Raw genomic sequence first — 15,317 nt, 5'->3', positions numbered from 1 at the left:
TTTTATTTAATGTTTTGTAACTAGTATGTTAAATCGTTTTCTCCTTATTTGTAAAAGTTGACTAATGAATTGAAAGAGATTGGAAAATATGCAAATTAATTTACATACTTAAAAGAAAAAGAGAAAAAGAAGAATTATGTTATTAACGGTAAAACCAAACAAGAAAGTAATTAGATAAAAAATAATAAATATTTTAAATGTTTAATAGAAAAAAATTAATAAAAATTTAAATTTAAAATACTTACAATTTAATATATATACTTAAAATGAGTATATATTAAAATTTGTGGTCATTATTTAAAATTCGTGGACCACGGAGAATCAATCAATCACGATATATATATATATATATATATATATATATATATATATATATATATATATATATATATATATGTATGTATTAATATTAATGACAGAGAAGGACGAAACAAAGACTATGCTTGGGTCAAGGTCCAGGGTCACATACATTCTCCAGTGACATGTTTTGATTAGATTAAGGAATAAAAGAAATCAATGAAAAGAACAAGAAAAATAAAGTGAAAAAAAATATGCTAAGTAGTGATTAAAAATAAATAAAAAATGGAAAATAATTCTATACTGAAATTTTATTAAAGGGAAACAAGGTTTATTTGTCAAGAAATAAAAATAAATAAACAAGAGGTCTAAATTTTTACAATGTTATTTTTTCTCAACATAAAATCAATATTTATTTATGTCAAAAAATATACTTTAACTCTTTTTTTTATAAAAATATATTTATCTTTTAAAAACGGAAAAATTATATATACATATATATTATATATATACTCTTTTATTTGCAAGATTTCTCATTTTCATTCTCAATTCACTCTATTTAGTATGATTTAGTATGATGCTTATTTTCAATTTACTCTAATTTTAAATCATAAAAAAAAATTAACACTACAATAAAATCATGAAATAAAAACCAATTTAAAAAAAAAGTAATAATTAATTACTATAATAATTAAATTAGAAATAATTTGTATCTAATTAACTAACGGTTTTTAAATTAAGTAAAAATACTATTTACTTAATTAGGTATATAACAATAGGTTATAAAGTAGCATACTCATCACTCATATGTCTCATTCAAATAATAACTAGTAATGTAAAACTTATGAATATTTTTATATAATTACAATTAGAAGTATTTAAGTACTTTTAAATTATGGATCATGTTTATAAGTGATTTTATCTATGAATTTATTTTTCTTAAAATTTATGTTTTAAGGTGATTTATCATCCTAAACTTGAAGTGGTTTGAGATGAAAACATCTTCCTCTCTCATGAGTAAGAAAATATTTGATAATGAAATGAGAAAATAATATTAAACATTTTAAAACATAAAAAACAAAAAAAATGTTGCATCTAATGAGTAACCATGAGAAACATACTCAAAGGAGAAAACCCCTTTTGACCAAACTCTGTCTTAATAACCTCGTCGCTGTCCTTGTCATCATACATTCTTGTTCTTCCAACATATACATACGTATTGGAATCAATATTTATCATATTTGGTAACATCAATTAGCCTAACATAAAGAGTCTTCAAAATCAAAATATGTAAATAATTCTTAACAAGTTTTGAAATTACCTATTTTTGTTTTATGATCTTTTCTATATATTTCACTGTTTTCAATCTACTGTTCATAAATTGCTTTTGCTTTCAGATAAATCGCAGGGTGTTTTGAGTTTTTTTTATCATAATGTTGCCATTAAGAAATATTCAGCCACTGGTGAGATTGCCCAATCTCAATCATCGGTTTCTTCTTTAATACTCAGGAATAAAAGGAGTTGGAAATTTTGTGCAACTTTCAGTTTTTCTTTACGTTAAAGAAATGGATTCATCACAAACGAGTGAGGTGACTTATAATTTTTTTTTTCTTATAACTTGGATTGCTTACTTCATTGGACCTTCTATATAACTTTTGTTTACTTTTATTGGAACTTGTCGAAACTCCTATTTTAATTTAACACTCAAATTTAACATGAAAAGTACGGCGAATTGTTTATTTTAATTCGTTTACCGGTTTAAGTTTGTCCAACATAATTCATATATCAGTGTGTGGAACGGGACATATTTACCTGTATAATTAGTGTATTTTATTTTATTTTTTTAAAAAAATTTACACCCATAACTTTTTCTTATTGTCTTATATTTTTAAATTTTTTAAAATTATTCATTTCAAATTTTACAATTAACTTTTAGATTTATAAATCAGAAATCAAAAAGTTTTTGAATTTCACATTCTAAAATTATAAAAAATATTTAATAAAAAATATTAAAAAATAATTTGAATATTTTTTTTAAATATAGATGCAAAGAAAAGAAAACATGAAGGTGTATGAATCTCTAATTCATTATACTTTTAGAAATTTGATAATAATTTTAAAGTTATAATGTGTTTTTATTTCTATTCTCATAAATAATTTTGTATTCTAATGGCTTTCTTTACCATTATATATTATTAATGAGAAAGAATGATGGAAAAGATTATATGGTTGTCCCATATCAATCTTATGTTCAAGAAATTTCTTTGATTAAACACTTTCTCATTTCGATAAACAAGTGATTGGTTGTAACATTATGAGTTCAATAATGACTTCTTACATTCAACTTTTGCTTTTGTCCCCTCTAAATTTAAAAATTGGCAGTGTGGGATATAAAGGTTGAGGTTTTGATATGGAACCCTATTATATGGACCTCCACAGCCAAACAGCAACAACCATATCAGCGAAATATTCTAAAAATTACAAAGTTTAATTAGCTTTAATCACCTCTAAGATATATATTACAGGTGTTTCTCTTGTAGTTATATGATCAATAATAGCTAGTAACCAAAATTTTCTAGAATAATTGTCTTGCATATGATGGGAATATGGAGTTGCATGTGAAATTATAAATTCAGTGACATGTTTGTTTGTCTTCACAGTTGACAGTGGTCAACAAGAGTGATGATTTTTGTGGTGTTTTCATTTCTCTTGTCAATAGAGTAACAAGTGGTTGAGGATGTTCTATTTATAGCCATTTCATACCACACATGCACTGTCTAGTCCTGTCACCATCTTTACCACCCCTATCTTGGTTTCATCATAATATACTAACCACCATTTTATGTTTTAAAGCTACCTCCTCAAATTTACAAACCTTATTCTCACACTAACTTTTTATCTGCTAGATTGTAATATTGGACTCCGGTAACTTTCCATCTATAATTTTGATCCTTTGTTTTTCATGCAACTTTTTAGGACACATTCAGAAAAAGAATCTATAGTTTTAGTTCAATTTCCTCTATTTGTAGGTGTTTTATTTTTTATTTTGGTCTGTTGAATCTACACCAAACTTGTTCCTTTTTACTGCTAGATTGACAGAATTTACAAAGAAAACAGAAGACAGAAATAATTAAGACAAGAAAGTTAGAAAATCCTGAAAAGGTAAGCTGAAGATCTAGTGGTAGAATTAGGAGAGTTGGTAACCCCATAATGGCCCAACATTAGGCATAATTAGTACACTTTCCACGTGCCATACCCAAGCAGATGAGACGTAGGATTCCAAACTCTTGGCTATTCAAGTGGCCTTGTTTAACCACTCGTCAAGGTTATCATTATTCAACAATCACCTCATCAACACATCAAATAATGCATCGTATCATCCAAGAATAGGCAAAGGTTAGTCATTCTGACAACACTTACATGTCAGCCTTCACTTTTTGGTATGATTTTTCATCTGAATAAAAATTAAAAATAAAGTTATGAATGTTTGGTCTCTTGATCAAGTTTGGTCTTTGATCCTTTGAATTACGTTGGGCGTATCCTTTGGAACAAAATTGGGAAGTACTGCAAAGTTTGGATTGGTTTTGCAATATAAAGAATAATGGGGAGAAGTGCAGCTTGTGAGAGAATCTGGCATGTTCATGTTTTAGATTGTTGTGGCACAGCACACATGCATGCATGGGGAAAAGTTTATCTTGCTTGAGGTTCTTATCTCTTTCTCTTCATTGCACATTTTATCTTATTTTTAAGCCAAACTTCTTTGTCTGCTAAAGCTGTTAGTACGTCCTCTCTATACATGTTTTGAAATGATAGTGGAGAGTACCACCGGTTCATCCAATCATTACAAAAGACCAAAAAAAAGGGGATTCAAAGGGTTCAACTAGAGTTCAAAGTTTATCCGAGAGTAATTATGTATATACAGATACACACTTACATTAAGTCTTGTGTAATAAAATAATAATAAAACTGTTAATATATTTAAATTAACAAAAAAATCATATTACGTGTTTAACCATATAAAATGTCATTTGAAGATGTTTTGTTTTGGGTGCACTTCGTGCATCTCATGTAGAGAAATGTCAGATTCTTTTTGAAATTTTTTCACTGGTGGAATAGATGACTTACAATAAGTTTGAACACACCTCATGAATGAAGAAAATAACGTCAAATTGATCAATAAATTACAATATTCTTCACCATCAATGAAATAGTGTTACACTTTTTGTACAACTCTTGAGCTGAACAGCCAAACATTTTAGCCTCATGAGTTCAACTGAAAAGAATGCTCTTCATGAAACTTATTTTCTCGGCCTTCTCTTCAAAACTTCACTGTAAGCACGAATACAACCATGACACAAGAAATAGTCCAAAAGCAAACAAGTTTTCTATACAAAAATGGTTCAAGTTTTCACAGTGAGAAAAGTATAATGAACACAGATCGCTGTTTGATAAGAAAAGTGACTACTGCTTTATCTTGATAAAGAAGTTCTCCTCAGGCTGCTTTTCCCAAAAAAAGTTTGCAGCCTCTATCCATCGGGGATGAACCAAAAACTTATGTTCTTTCACTGCCCATCGGGACTTCTCAGTACCAGCGTCAGTAGCAACTACGTGTGTCACAGACAGGTCAACTTCTGTCAAACAAGTAGCTCCCATCTGCTCTGCCATCTTCCGCAGAGATGGTAATGCACCATGAAAAATACGGCTGAAAACGATCACACATCCGCCCAAGACTTCACTTCGAACCGATGCCAAAACCTTGAAAATTGAATTGACTGTGAGGACCTCATCAAGAGAATCACGCATTAAGATTCTAAAACTAAATAAATATTTCCACTGACATAATGAGAGCAATAAGATAAACACATGAATAACATAACTACCTGCCTCACATCTCGATCAACAAGATCTTCTTGATGTTTCTACAAAGGATTCCCCACCACACAGTTTTAGTATTGTATCAGAAATAACAAACATTTAATCCGGATGGCATATGAGGAGTGACATACATCAAAGAATGTGCAATGTACTTGTCTGAGCACTTTGAGGATTTTTGCAAGTGCTCCATCAGTTTCATCTTCATCATTCCTCAGTTCAGCAAGGGATTTGCAATTGAAACCAAACTGCCGACAACTCGAAGCAAAAAAATGGTATCTTTCCATCAGTATAAGATTATCTTTATGCTTCATCCATGCCTGCAACATTTTCATACATTCCATTAAAAAGAGACAATTTAGTTCATAATTTCAAAATGACAAATGGCACCTGAAGCATTAAATGGGTAGATCATAGAACATCTTAAACTAAGGTTTCTATATAGAAAGTGAACTTAATATGGGATAAAGAGTACAGTCACTGATCAACTATGCAAAGTGATTTCTGAAAGACCTTTAGAGACAAGCAAATGCGATTCTTTTTCATAACAAACTAAAGTATAGGGTATAACTTTTTTACTCATTATAAACTCGTTTTTCGTTTATTTCATTAAAATTGAAACATTTCCATTCAGAAGTAGTTTGACCAAAGTTGTGAGGCCTACAAGATTGCTAATAATGGCTAAATGGAAGGCGTGCCTTTCAGTGATATTTAGCAATTGAAATACAATAGTTTCTTCCATTATCACTGAATTAATTATAAACAACAAGCAATTGACTTTATAGAATATATGCCAAACCAGTATGTTATTCATATAGACTAAAAGAAAATATTCAAGGACTGTCTTGCACATAAAATAACTTTTACCAAACAAGCATTCCAATAAAGTAAATCAGCAGTACAAGTCAGAAACTAGCAACGCACTCACGTGTTCTGTATCATCAAGAATTAAGACTGCACTTTCTTGCCCTAACACAACATCAAGACCCTTCTGATGCTTCTGAGTCCCATCATCACGAGAAATAACCTTCGCATTGAAGTATACTCCTCGAGGATCAAGTAGCTTAGCCATCTCCAATGCATATGGCCGATCACCCATAGTATATATGTACATCTCAAACATTTCGCTTGCTTCTTTCAGAAATGAGCGGACAAAGGGCCTTAACTTGGTCATCATATGCATGTGGTCCAATTTGAAGAGGCTACCTTTAGAGACATCTATGATTTGATTTCATTACATATCAGTACGGAAACAAAAAGCAACATCCATAATAAGTAATAAGAACCCAGAACATCAAATGTTGAAATCAAGGAGAAGTTATGAACTACAAGTAATGAAAGGGCTTCATTTTACAAAAAAAAAGGCCAGACTTTAAGTTGAATTCATTCAAAGAGCTATCAACTATATAAGAAATGTAATTTTTTGAGACAGATAGGATATTAATTAGTTAGTCTTGGGGCTAGTAAGTTAAACAAATAGGAGGGTGCAAGGGGAAAGGATTCACTCTATCTTGCACCATTGAAGAATTGAACTTTGCTCTTTTGAATGGAGCAATCCTTTGTAAAGGGAAAACCCTAGAAGGAGAGATCTCCTATTTTGCTCTTTCCATCCGAACCAATAAGATCTTTCTTTTCTTTCCCATTTCTATTATCCATTCTTAACAAGCATGACTTGATTCTATTTATGACATGTTAGATGAAGCATGGTTGTTGCAATTGCATTAAAAAACATATATTCTCCATTATATTCCCATTATTAACAAGGGCATATAACTTGATTCTACATATGACATGTTAGATGAAGCATAGAAAAAAACGATGATATTAATCTTTTAGCAACAAAAATAACATGAATGAATAACTCTTTATTCAATAACAAAATTCAAAATGGTATTATGGACAACATATTGCATGTTTGGAAGTTTCCAAATGAATCAACAAACATAAGATTAAGAAATATAAAAATAGACAGAAATGACTCATTCGTTCCCCTGCCACACTCTAACAGACCAAGTCCAAAAGATTCATAGAGCAAACATTTCAGTAACGGATTATCTAATCCCAGCATAGTAGAAATATAGCAGTTATCTACAGTCAGTTTTATTATAAGACGAGATTGCAATGGCCAAATCAATTAACCAATATCAATGAAGTGATTGAAGCAAAGGACATTTAAGCAAAACTGCTGATTTCGAATACTAATACCAATTACCAAAAGCAAAAGCACATTGGTTTACACATACCTTCTAGAGAATCTGTCTGATCAAGCAAACTTGACTCTTCTGAACTCAAATCAGAAAGGTGAGTGGAATTTAGCAGTGTGTGATCTAGGTCAAGAACAAAGTAGAGTTTTTTCCGACATAACAAACTCTTCATGTCTGTATTGCGCAATCTAGAAATCTCGTCATCGTGAAGTCTCAGTCCCTGAAAATATAAATTTTCCATCATGCTTAATAAACTGTTATTTGGCCAAAATAAATAACTAGCTAGGTTATGTCTACTAGTCAACCATCATGCTAACCAAATCATGAAAATGTCATATTAAATATTAGAGGATATTTAGAATGTTTATAATAGAATCAACACCATCAAATTCTGGTGGCACATATAATTCATTGATTCAACTTAACACTTTTATATGAATGCCCCAGCACATCATATTTTAATTCTTATAGGAATTTAAATATAAAAATATATCCTAAACGAGTGGCGGTACAAGTTCAACACTACACTTTTTATTCATAATAGATAACGAACAAACAACTATTAAACCAGAAAATCACTATTTACCGTTCTACAACTTATTTCAGGTTAATCCAACAGTGACGCTCCAAAACTAAATTTGTAATTCCACAAGATAAACATCTGAAATAATGGATACCTACTGTATGTACCCAAATGTCTATTTATTTCTAATAAGAATTTTTAATATAAAATTTTATCCCAAATGAGCAGTGCTACAGGTTCACCACTACACTTTTTATTCGTAATAGATAACCATTAAACCAGGAAATCACTATTTAACATTCTACAGCTTATTTCAGGCTACTCCAACAGTAACGGAAATTGCAAAAACTGCCATGCAGCAGTAACAACTATCCAAAACTAAATTTGTAACTCCAAAGCATAACCTTCTGAAACAAATGGATACCTTATGTATGTACCCAAACGTCACACCAGATTCCCCATCCAACTTTTGCCCACATCTTATACACATACTTCCAAACGAGCCGGGATGCGAACATACATCTACCTTGACAGATACCTCTGCAACAACAAAAAGAGTAACGAAACTTCCCAGACAAAAATGTAAAGTTGTATAAGAATCATAATAATAGTTACACAAGCATGAGAAAAGGTAGCGCAGAACCTGAGTCGTTACAAATAAGTTTAAAATCTAGTTGTTGTTAATGTTTCTTGGTGAAGTGGGGAAACAATTATTTGACTCAACCAGTTTACAGATGGCAATGCTACTTAGATAAGCTAAGGTTCAATCGGGGAACTAGTTCAAGAGAGATTTGTACATAGATAAAACTAAGAAACACAAAAAGTTCATTAAAAATTGAGTTTCTCACTTTCAAGAGAAACGGTGGAGTAGTAAAAATTTTACTTATGCTCAGCTTCAAATGTGGTGCAAACAATTCCGGTTCCCTGCAAAGATAATCAAAGAACGAACTAAAGCAATCAAACTTACCTAAGTTTTGTTTGATGATTCCTTCTAAAGTAGAGCCCTCAGTTTCCTCAATGCTTTCAATTTTATGTCTTTTAATTCTGCTTTAATTCATAAATTAAAGTATAACTTAGTGAAATTTAACCAAAAAATGAAGCAAAAAATTGTAGCATCATCTCTCACAATGATATCTGCAACATAAATAAAACAGAAGCATGACTCTAAAATCAGTCTTGCCCTCTTGGACTACAAAATGATTCACAATCTGACAGACCACAAGTAAAAATAAGATTTCATAGAAGCTGAAAATATTCAAAGCAAAACTCCGATGCACACTTACCGTTAGTTATTAAATATGCATAAGTAGTAATATAAATTCAATAAAATAGTTGACGAGGAGGAATGATGGAAAGAAGGATGCAGAAAAGATCCTATACCAAATTCTTATTTCAGTGACTGTAATTATCATATAAGCAATGCCGCATAATTAAACCACTCGTTGTGATCTTACAAGATTTATAAAAAACCAACAATCAATCTGAGAAGCACCCAAGCACTTGAGGAACTCACCCTCGAAAATTAGCTATCAGAGAGAAGAACCAGACACTTAAATATTCTATTGAGCCTCTCAAACTAACTCCCTATAGTAATACTCAAGTTCCTATCACAGTCCTGCTCCTAAGAGTCAATAACTTTCATTATACAACACTTCCCTCAACTTCCCATTGGTCAGAGCCTTCCACAGAAAAACCCTCCGTAGGCAGCCCAATCCAAGGCACCAACAATCAACTCTAAAATACTTGCTGAAAGGATAACTAACAAAACAGGTCACAGAGAATGGTACCATGTTAAGTAAAGAGAAACTAAGAAGGGGATGTAATGAATTCTGTGTGTTTGGTACACATATGAGTATTTTTATTTATAATGAATAAGAGTTACAATAATAAGGAACATAATCAGTATCTAATAATGGAGAATATTTGGTAAGATATTTCTCTATCAAATTATATCATATATCTCCCTATTAAATGTGATTAAATCATATATGTACCACTCCCCTTTAAGTTGGAGAATACATATCATTCGAGACAAACTTGTAACACGTGTCATTAACACAAAACCACTTGAGACTCAGTGAACATGTCAGTGAGCTGGTTGCTGAAGTGGACAAAGTAAATAATGACAAAGTGAGTAGATATTTCCCAAACATGACTTTTTCTATTTCAAAGTGACAATCAACTGTAAATATGCTTTGTCATTTCAAATCATATTTGAAACACTCCCCCTCAAACTAGAACATAATTGCATGAGTAAAGCTTATTAAAATTGGTCAGAGAGTGCAGGGCTGCAAAACAAAAAATGTCGGAGAGCAAAAAATAGTCATTACACAGCAAGGCAATGCTAATGGTGGCTGTCACGAGCTAGATAAAAGCTTGCAAGAATAAGAACAAGAAAAGAAACTTGCCAGAAAAAGTCTGTGGTGAACATCAAAATCGGCTGGAAAAAGCTCGATGAAAACGAAACCAAAAATCATTGACATGAAATAGTACTCACTGTAAAAATGTTGATGGTAAACAGTATTTGCTGGAAAAACATTAAAAATAAACAATACTCATTGAAAAAACTTTGGCAGTAAATAATAGTACTTACTGATCAGACAATGTTGGTGGTAAACAATACTCATTATACAAAACGTTGGCAGCAAAATACTAACAGACCAAAAAAACAGAAAAGGTAAAAAGTATAAGACTTCCAAAAAATTTATTCCTATGAACAGTGGGCTCATAGGAAAAGCATGAATCTGAGTTCCCTTTCATTATAAAAAAATAAGTGAAAGCCTCAATAACTTTCCCTCCTCGAAGTCACTGATTCTGGATCTGTCAGAGTGATAGCAAGGAACATTCACACAGTGAATTGAATTGAACAGAAACACCAAAACAACAGACCAGAACATCAGAGGTAGTGCCAGAGAAGAGAACAGCCCAAGGACAGAAACAACTTGAATGTGCTAGAAAATGCCAGAAATAGACAGACAGAACCAGAATAATGAAGCATGTTTCAGAGAACACACTATAATTTCAAATAGGGTTTTAATTTTGAACCCTGAATAAGGGAGTGAAATCGCAAATTTGTCCACTAAAATAAACCTTAAAAAACACAATACTCTGGGGGTAAACAGGGGCTTTCCACCACTAATCAAATTTGCACCCGCTAGTAGTTCTGCAAAATCATATAATAGCTACAACATGAAAATGGGTAGAAGCCTAGCACTGCGACACAAAGTACAAACAAATATGACTATAATTTGTCTGCACTCTGAAGTCTGAACCACCACACAGTACACTTAAAAACAAAATGAACAAAGCATTGTTCAACTACATGGGCTCAAGCATCAGTTCTATGGCTCAATTGATTCCAATTTCACTCCATCAAAAACCTGATTTTCCAGAATACCATTTATAAGCACCACAGTACTCCCTGTGTTAAAAATGCTTGACCTCTAACAGGTCATGATCTGATATAAAAATATGTCACTCACATCTAACAAACTTCAATATATTCGAAATTTGAGAAACCAAAGTTGACAAGAGTTCTTAACTCGTACCAGAGCACATACAATAAAAAAAACAAAACAGGTTATGAAAAGCACCTGACACTCTCAAGCTCATCTTGATTTCCAGCCTCTTTAACTGGTGAGGAATCAGGCGAACTTGCACCAAGTTCAGCATCAAGAAATGCAGCGAAGTCATCACTGCTGGATGAATGCACAGGAGAGTCGGTAACAACACTCATCTGCATCATACCCATCCAACAAAACCAAAATCCAGAAACAAAGGGGTCACAACAAATTGGAAAATAAAAACAAGTGACAAAAGCTAGAAATCCAAGGAAAAACAGTTTCTCAAACAAAAGGAGTATTATATAGAAAACCAGCCCACAATATTGGTCCCTATCTTGAAAGCAAAAGTGTCGTTCACAAGAAAAAGAGCATGAAGTAATGTAATAAGATAAAATAAAGAATAAGAATGAACGAATGAATGAATCCCTAGGAATTATTTACTCGAGGCAATGGTACTGACAAGGTAACTTCAACTTTGGCCCACTCTTGTTGAAGTAATTGGGCTTAAATACATTTGGCTACCTTTCACTACAACTTGGGTCTACTAAGAGAACAAGGATCTCTTGCTACGTGATTAAGGTCATGAATATCACTTCTGAATTTGCATAAAACGCTCATGCAAGCTTATTTTTTTCTTCTATAAATGCTTATTAAAAATTTCTCCAAACATACATAAGTAACGTTTGGTCAAACTAATACAGTTCATAAACATATCTGCCCTACTTAAGTTCGGTTAAGGATCTTGAATTTGAGTTCAGATTTACTACTTGTTAAAACAATTTTGTCTATTTCTCATCAACAAACATGGTCAACTGGATTCATCTTTTATCAACATTAACCAACCACACATGTATGCATATAATCCATCCTTCAACTTTAGAAAGTGTACTATTAGCCAAAATTACAGGTGCTTGCCTTTGATTTTCTGTCACAGAACTGGTCTGATACCACCACCGCCACAATCAAACATTGCTTTTTCGTTATTTATGCCTCTTATCAATGAAATATGGACATTTAAAAATAATAATGGTACGTTTTTTATGCCTTACTCTCTTATCATAAATTATTATATGACCCCTTACTGTTATTATTTATAGTATCGATCAACCTTTACAAAAATTAACTGAGTTCATGAATACATTATAGGATGATATGATAATTTCTCCAATTATTTGACAACATAGCCACAGATTCTTCATTTGCATGTGAGGGTGACCCTAATAATTCCTCCTTAAGACCCTAATAATTCAACCCCGTGCAGTTTACCTTCACTAGTTATCTTTCCTCACAAAAGAACAGAATAGGGAGAAAAAAGAAAAGACTAACTACTGTCTCTTACTCCACACACAACCCCATGCAGTAAATGACCCTTTACTGTAATATATTGTTAAAATGAAATGTTATTTTATTATTACTTCTTTTGTATGTACCGAGTGTTAAGGTTAGGGTTAAGGCAAGTGTTACCTTTGTTTTATACTACATCAATACAAGCTCATCAGTGTAGTTTGAATACATTTTTTTCTCTATCTTATTTATTCAAATTGGTTAATGTTTTCTAAATTCGACAATTTAAGCAAAGTATCTGACACATGTCATACACATGTAGTACGCTTATCAATGTCGAACACAGAGACGTGACATTGAACAGACCTGTTATTAAAATTTTCTACAACCTTAGCTAATTAATTAGTTATATTATATAATACAAAAGTTATACATCTCAAGATAAAGTCTAAGCTTTTGAGATAGTTTATTCATGACAAATTCAATAACTGTCTTATGCTTCTTTTGAAATATAAAAGCTACGAATTTGGTTAAAATAAAACCAAAAAAGCAAAAGGCAAAGCATAGGTTTATGGTGTCTGGGATATGGAGAATGATTCTTTCGCAGAAAATGTCTAATCCAAGAGTTATAAAGCCCCGAAACATATTTCTTCATGCTAAATTACAAGCCCAGAGTAGCAAAATTTGGACTGTCCAACCTACTGATAGAAATAACCCCTACAATGCAACAGTTCAAAGTTCTCAAAATCAAGCGAACTGGAGGATATATGGCAATCAAGTACATTTATAATTTACCAATCACCTCCAAAGTGATTGTCTACGGCTATGGGATTAATTTGAAACAAATAAAACAAAACAATCGGGCAATAAAACTGATCCACAACCTTCTAGTGCTACCTTTGGGTTGAAATATAAAAGGCCAAAATTGCCTTATTGCGGAGTAAAATATTAAACGAGATAAATGATAAGGAAAATATAAAAGGATATCATACAAGCAAAATAATGTTGAATTAAAGCTAAAATTGTCTTATTGTGGACTCAAATTGCATTCATTTCATTCAATTATGCTGCCATCACCCAGACCTGAAAAGTGTGGCCTATTCACATTTGATGAGTGAATTTTTCAGTCTATAACAATTATTAAGTCAATCACAATTACCTTAGTAATTATGCCCAAAATTTTATGATAACAGCTACCAGTCAAAATAGTTCGATTTCCCTAGTTAATAACAAAAGATGATAACATCTGTTTAAACATGTACTCACATACCGAAAGGATTAGTAGTTATCGTTTCAGTTTCACTACAAGTTAACTGGTTGCGAAATAAGTAGTAGAACTTTTGATGTTCTTGATTAATAGTTAGCTTAACAAAATATATGTTGCTTGTATCTTCCTTCTCCCACTTTTACATTAAAGAACCATTTATAAGTTATTCTTGTTAGTGGAAAAAATCCGGTAGCAAGATCAATTGAATGAAAATGGGAGTCTTCCTACTAATACTACTAATATATCACTCACCTGCACAAAATGATGAAGCAAAAATGTTTAACATTACAAAAACACTCTTCTCACCCCCATGATCATATTAAACTTATGCTATCAGCAAGAGCATGTCATACACAAGCAAGACCATGTAAATTTACGAAAACAGTATTAACCACTGACAGAAATGGTGGCACCCAACGCAGTAAGTATCAGAGGTTTACCTTTTAGGGCGAAGCAGCAAGACTGTGACCGTGGCTTTCTGAGTGCTTCTCAGCCCACCAAAGCTGAATGGCTTTCTCGGCCCCTATATGCTACGCTATGGGCTCCCACAGGGTTTGGCTTTTGGATCGAAACGCTTTAGGGATTTGGGATCTAGGCTCCATGGTCAGCTCCATTGATTTGGGGTCTCAACAGTTTCTTTGGGGATTTGGGGGGAAAAGAGTGTTTTTTTTTCATTAGCAGAGGAGAATTTTGTGCGTTAGGGATTTAGGCGCCTTTTTTTCAGTGTCTCTGAAAGCATGAAAGATTTATCCTTTGTACATTATTATTCGTAATAACAAATTTACTTTTTTATTTTGGAATATTAAATTTTAATTTCAAGCACTTCAGAGATGGAATAAAAATACAACAAGTTATTCCACTCTATTTTGATTTATCACTGATTAGAGTATCGGTAGAGTCCTCATTCTTTCTAGGATTTTCTTTACTGGTTTGATATTCATGTCTGCAAAAAAATAATAGAACAAATTAAAATAAATAATATGATATAATATAATATAATTAATAATATAGGAACATAAATATTTAAAAAGTATAGTTAAAAAAATCTTTAACATATAATAAAATTAAAAATAGTTCAATGCTATAAATTGCATTTAATATATATACATGTGTATATATATTATTCCATTTTTAAAATTTGTTTAAAAATATACACAAAATATTAAATTTATGTCGTGAACATAGATTCAATTTTATTAATACTTTATTTAAATTACGATAATTTTTCATAACTTGATTTCCCTTTAATAATCATTTAGTTGTTTTTTTTGGATTTTTTTTATTATTGCGCTTTTTTTTATTTGTGT

At 31.7% G+C, this 15,317-nt stretch overlaps 1 protein-coding gene across 3 annotated transcripts; it reads right to left on the bottom strand.

Annotated features, from left to right (window-relative positions):
- Positions 1 to 4,447: 4,447 nt before the first annotated feature.
- On the bottom strand, positions 4,448 to 14,749 carry CPL4 (C-terminal domain phosphatase-like 4). Of its 3 annotated transcripts, none has more exons than XM_068608097.2 (9): positions 14,451 to 14,749; positions 11,490 to 11,632; positions 8,864 to 8,943; positions 8,321 to 8,436; positions 7,413 to 7,593; positions 6,098 to 6,387; positions 5,304 to 5,489; positions 5,178 to 5,216; positions 4,448 to 5,052 (listed from the first exon to the last, which is right to left on the bottom strand). In XM_068608097.2, exons 2-9 carry the CDS (start codon positions 11,630 to 11,632, stop codon positions 4,759 to 4,761), a joined length of 1,329 nt encoding a protein of 442 aa, XP_068464198.1. In that variant the 5' UTR covers positions 14,451 to 14,749; the 3' UTR covers positions 4,448 to 4,758. The 3 variants fall into 3 exon arrangements, with proteins under 3 accessions (XP_068464198.1, XP_068464199.1, XP_068464200.1); XM_068608098.2 differs by having other exon boundaries at positions 8,864 to 8,940; XM_068608099.2 differs by lacking the exon at positions 8,864 to 8,943.
- Between the last annotated feature and the right edge of the window lie 568 nt (positions 14,750 to 15,317).

This window comes from Phaseolus vulgaris, chromosome 3 (assembly GCF_051622355.1).
Source record: "Phaseolus vulgaris cultivar YP4 chromosome 3, ASM5162235v1, whole genome shotgun sequence".
Lineage (NCBI taxonomy): Eukaryota > Viridiplantae > Streptophyta > Magnoliopsida > Fabales > Fabaceae > Phaseolus > Phaseolus vulgaris.
The sequence above is the reverse complement of the archived record's forward strand: the minus strand, read 5'-3'. Positions and strand labels throughout refer to the sequence as shown.

What these genes read in the sequence shown, in the direction of transcription:
- CPL4 (XM_068608097.2), bottom strand. Translation starts at nt 11,632, where the DNA reads ATGAGTGTTGTTACCGACTCTCCTGTGCATTCATCCAGCAGTGATGAC. An exon ending in TCAGACAGATTCTCTAGAAG is followed by an intron (nt 6,388 to 7,412) that starts GTATGTGTAAAC and finishes ATCAAATCATAG; the next exon opens with ATGTCTCTAAAGGTAGCCTC. An exon ending in TACATTGCACATTCTTTGAT is followed by an intron (nt 5,217 to 5,303) that starts GTATGTCACTCC and finishes AATCCTTTGTAG; the next exon opens with AAACATCAAGAAGATCTTGT.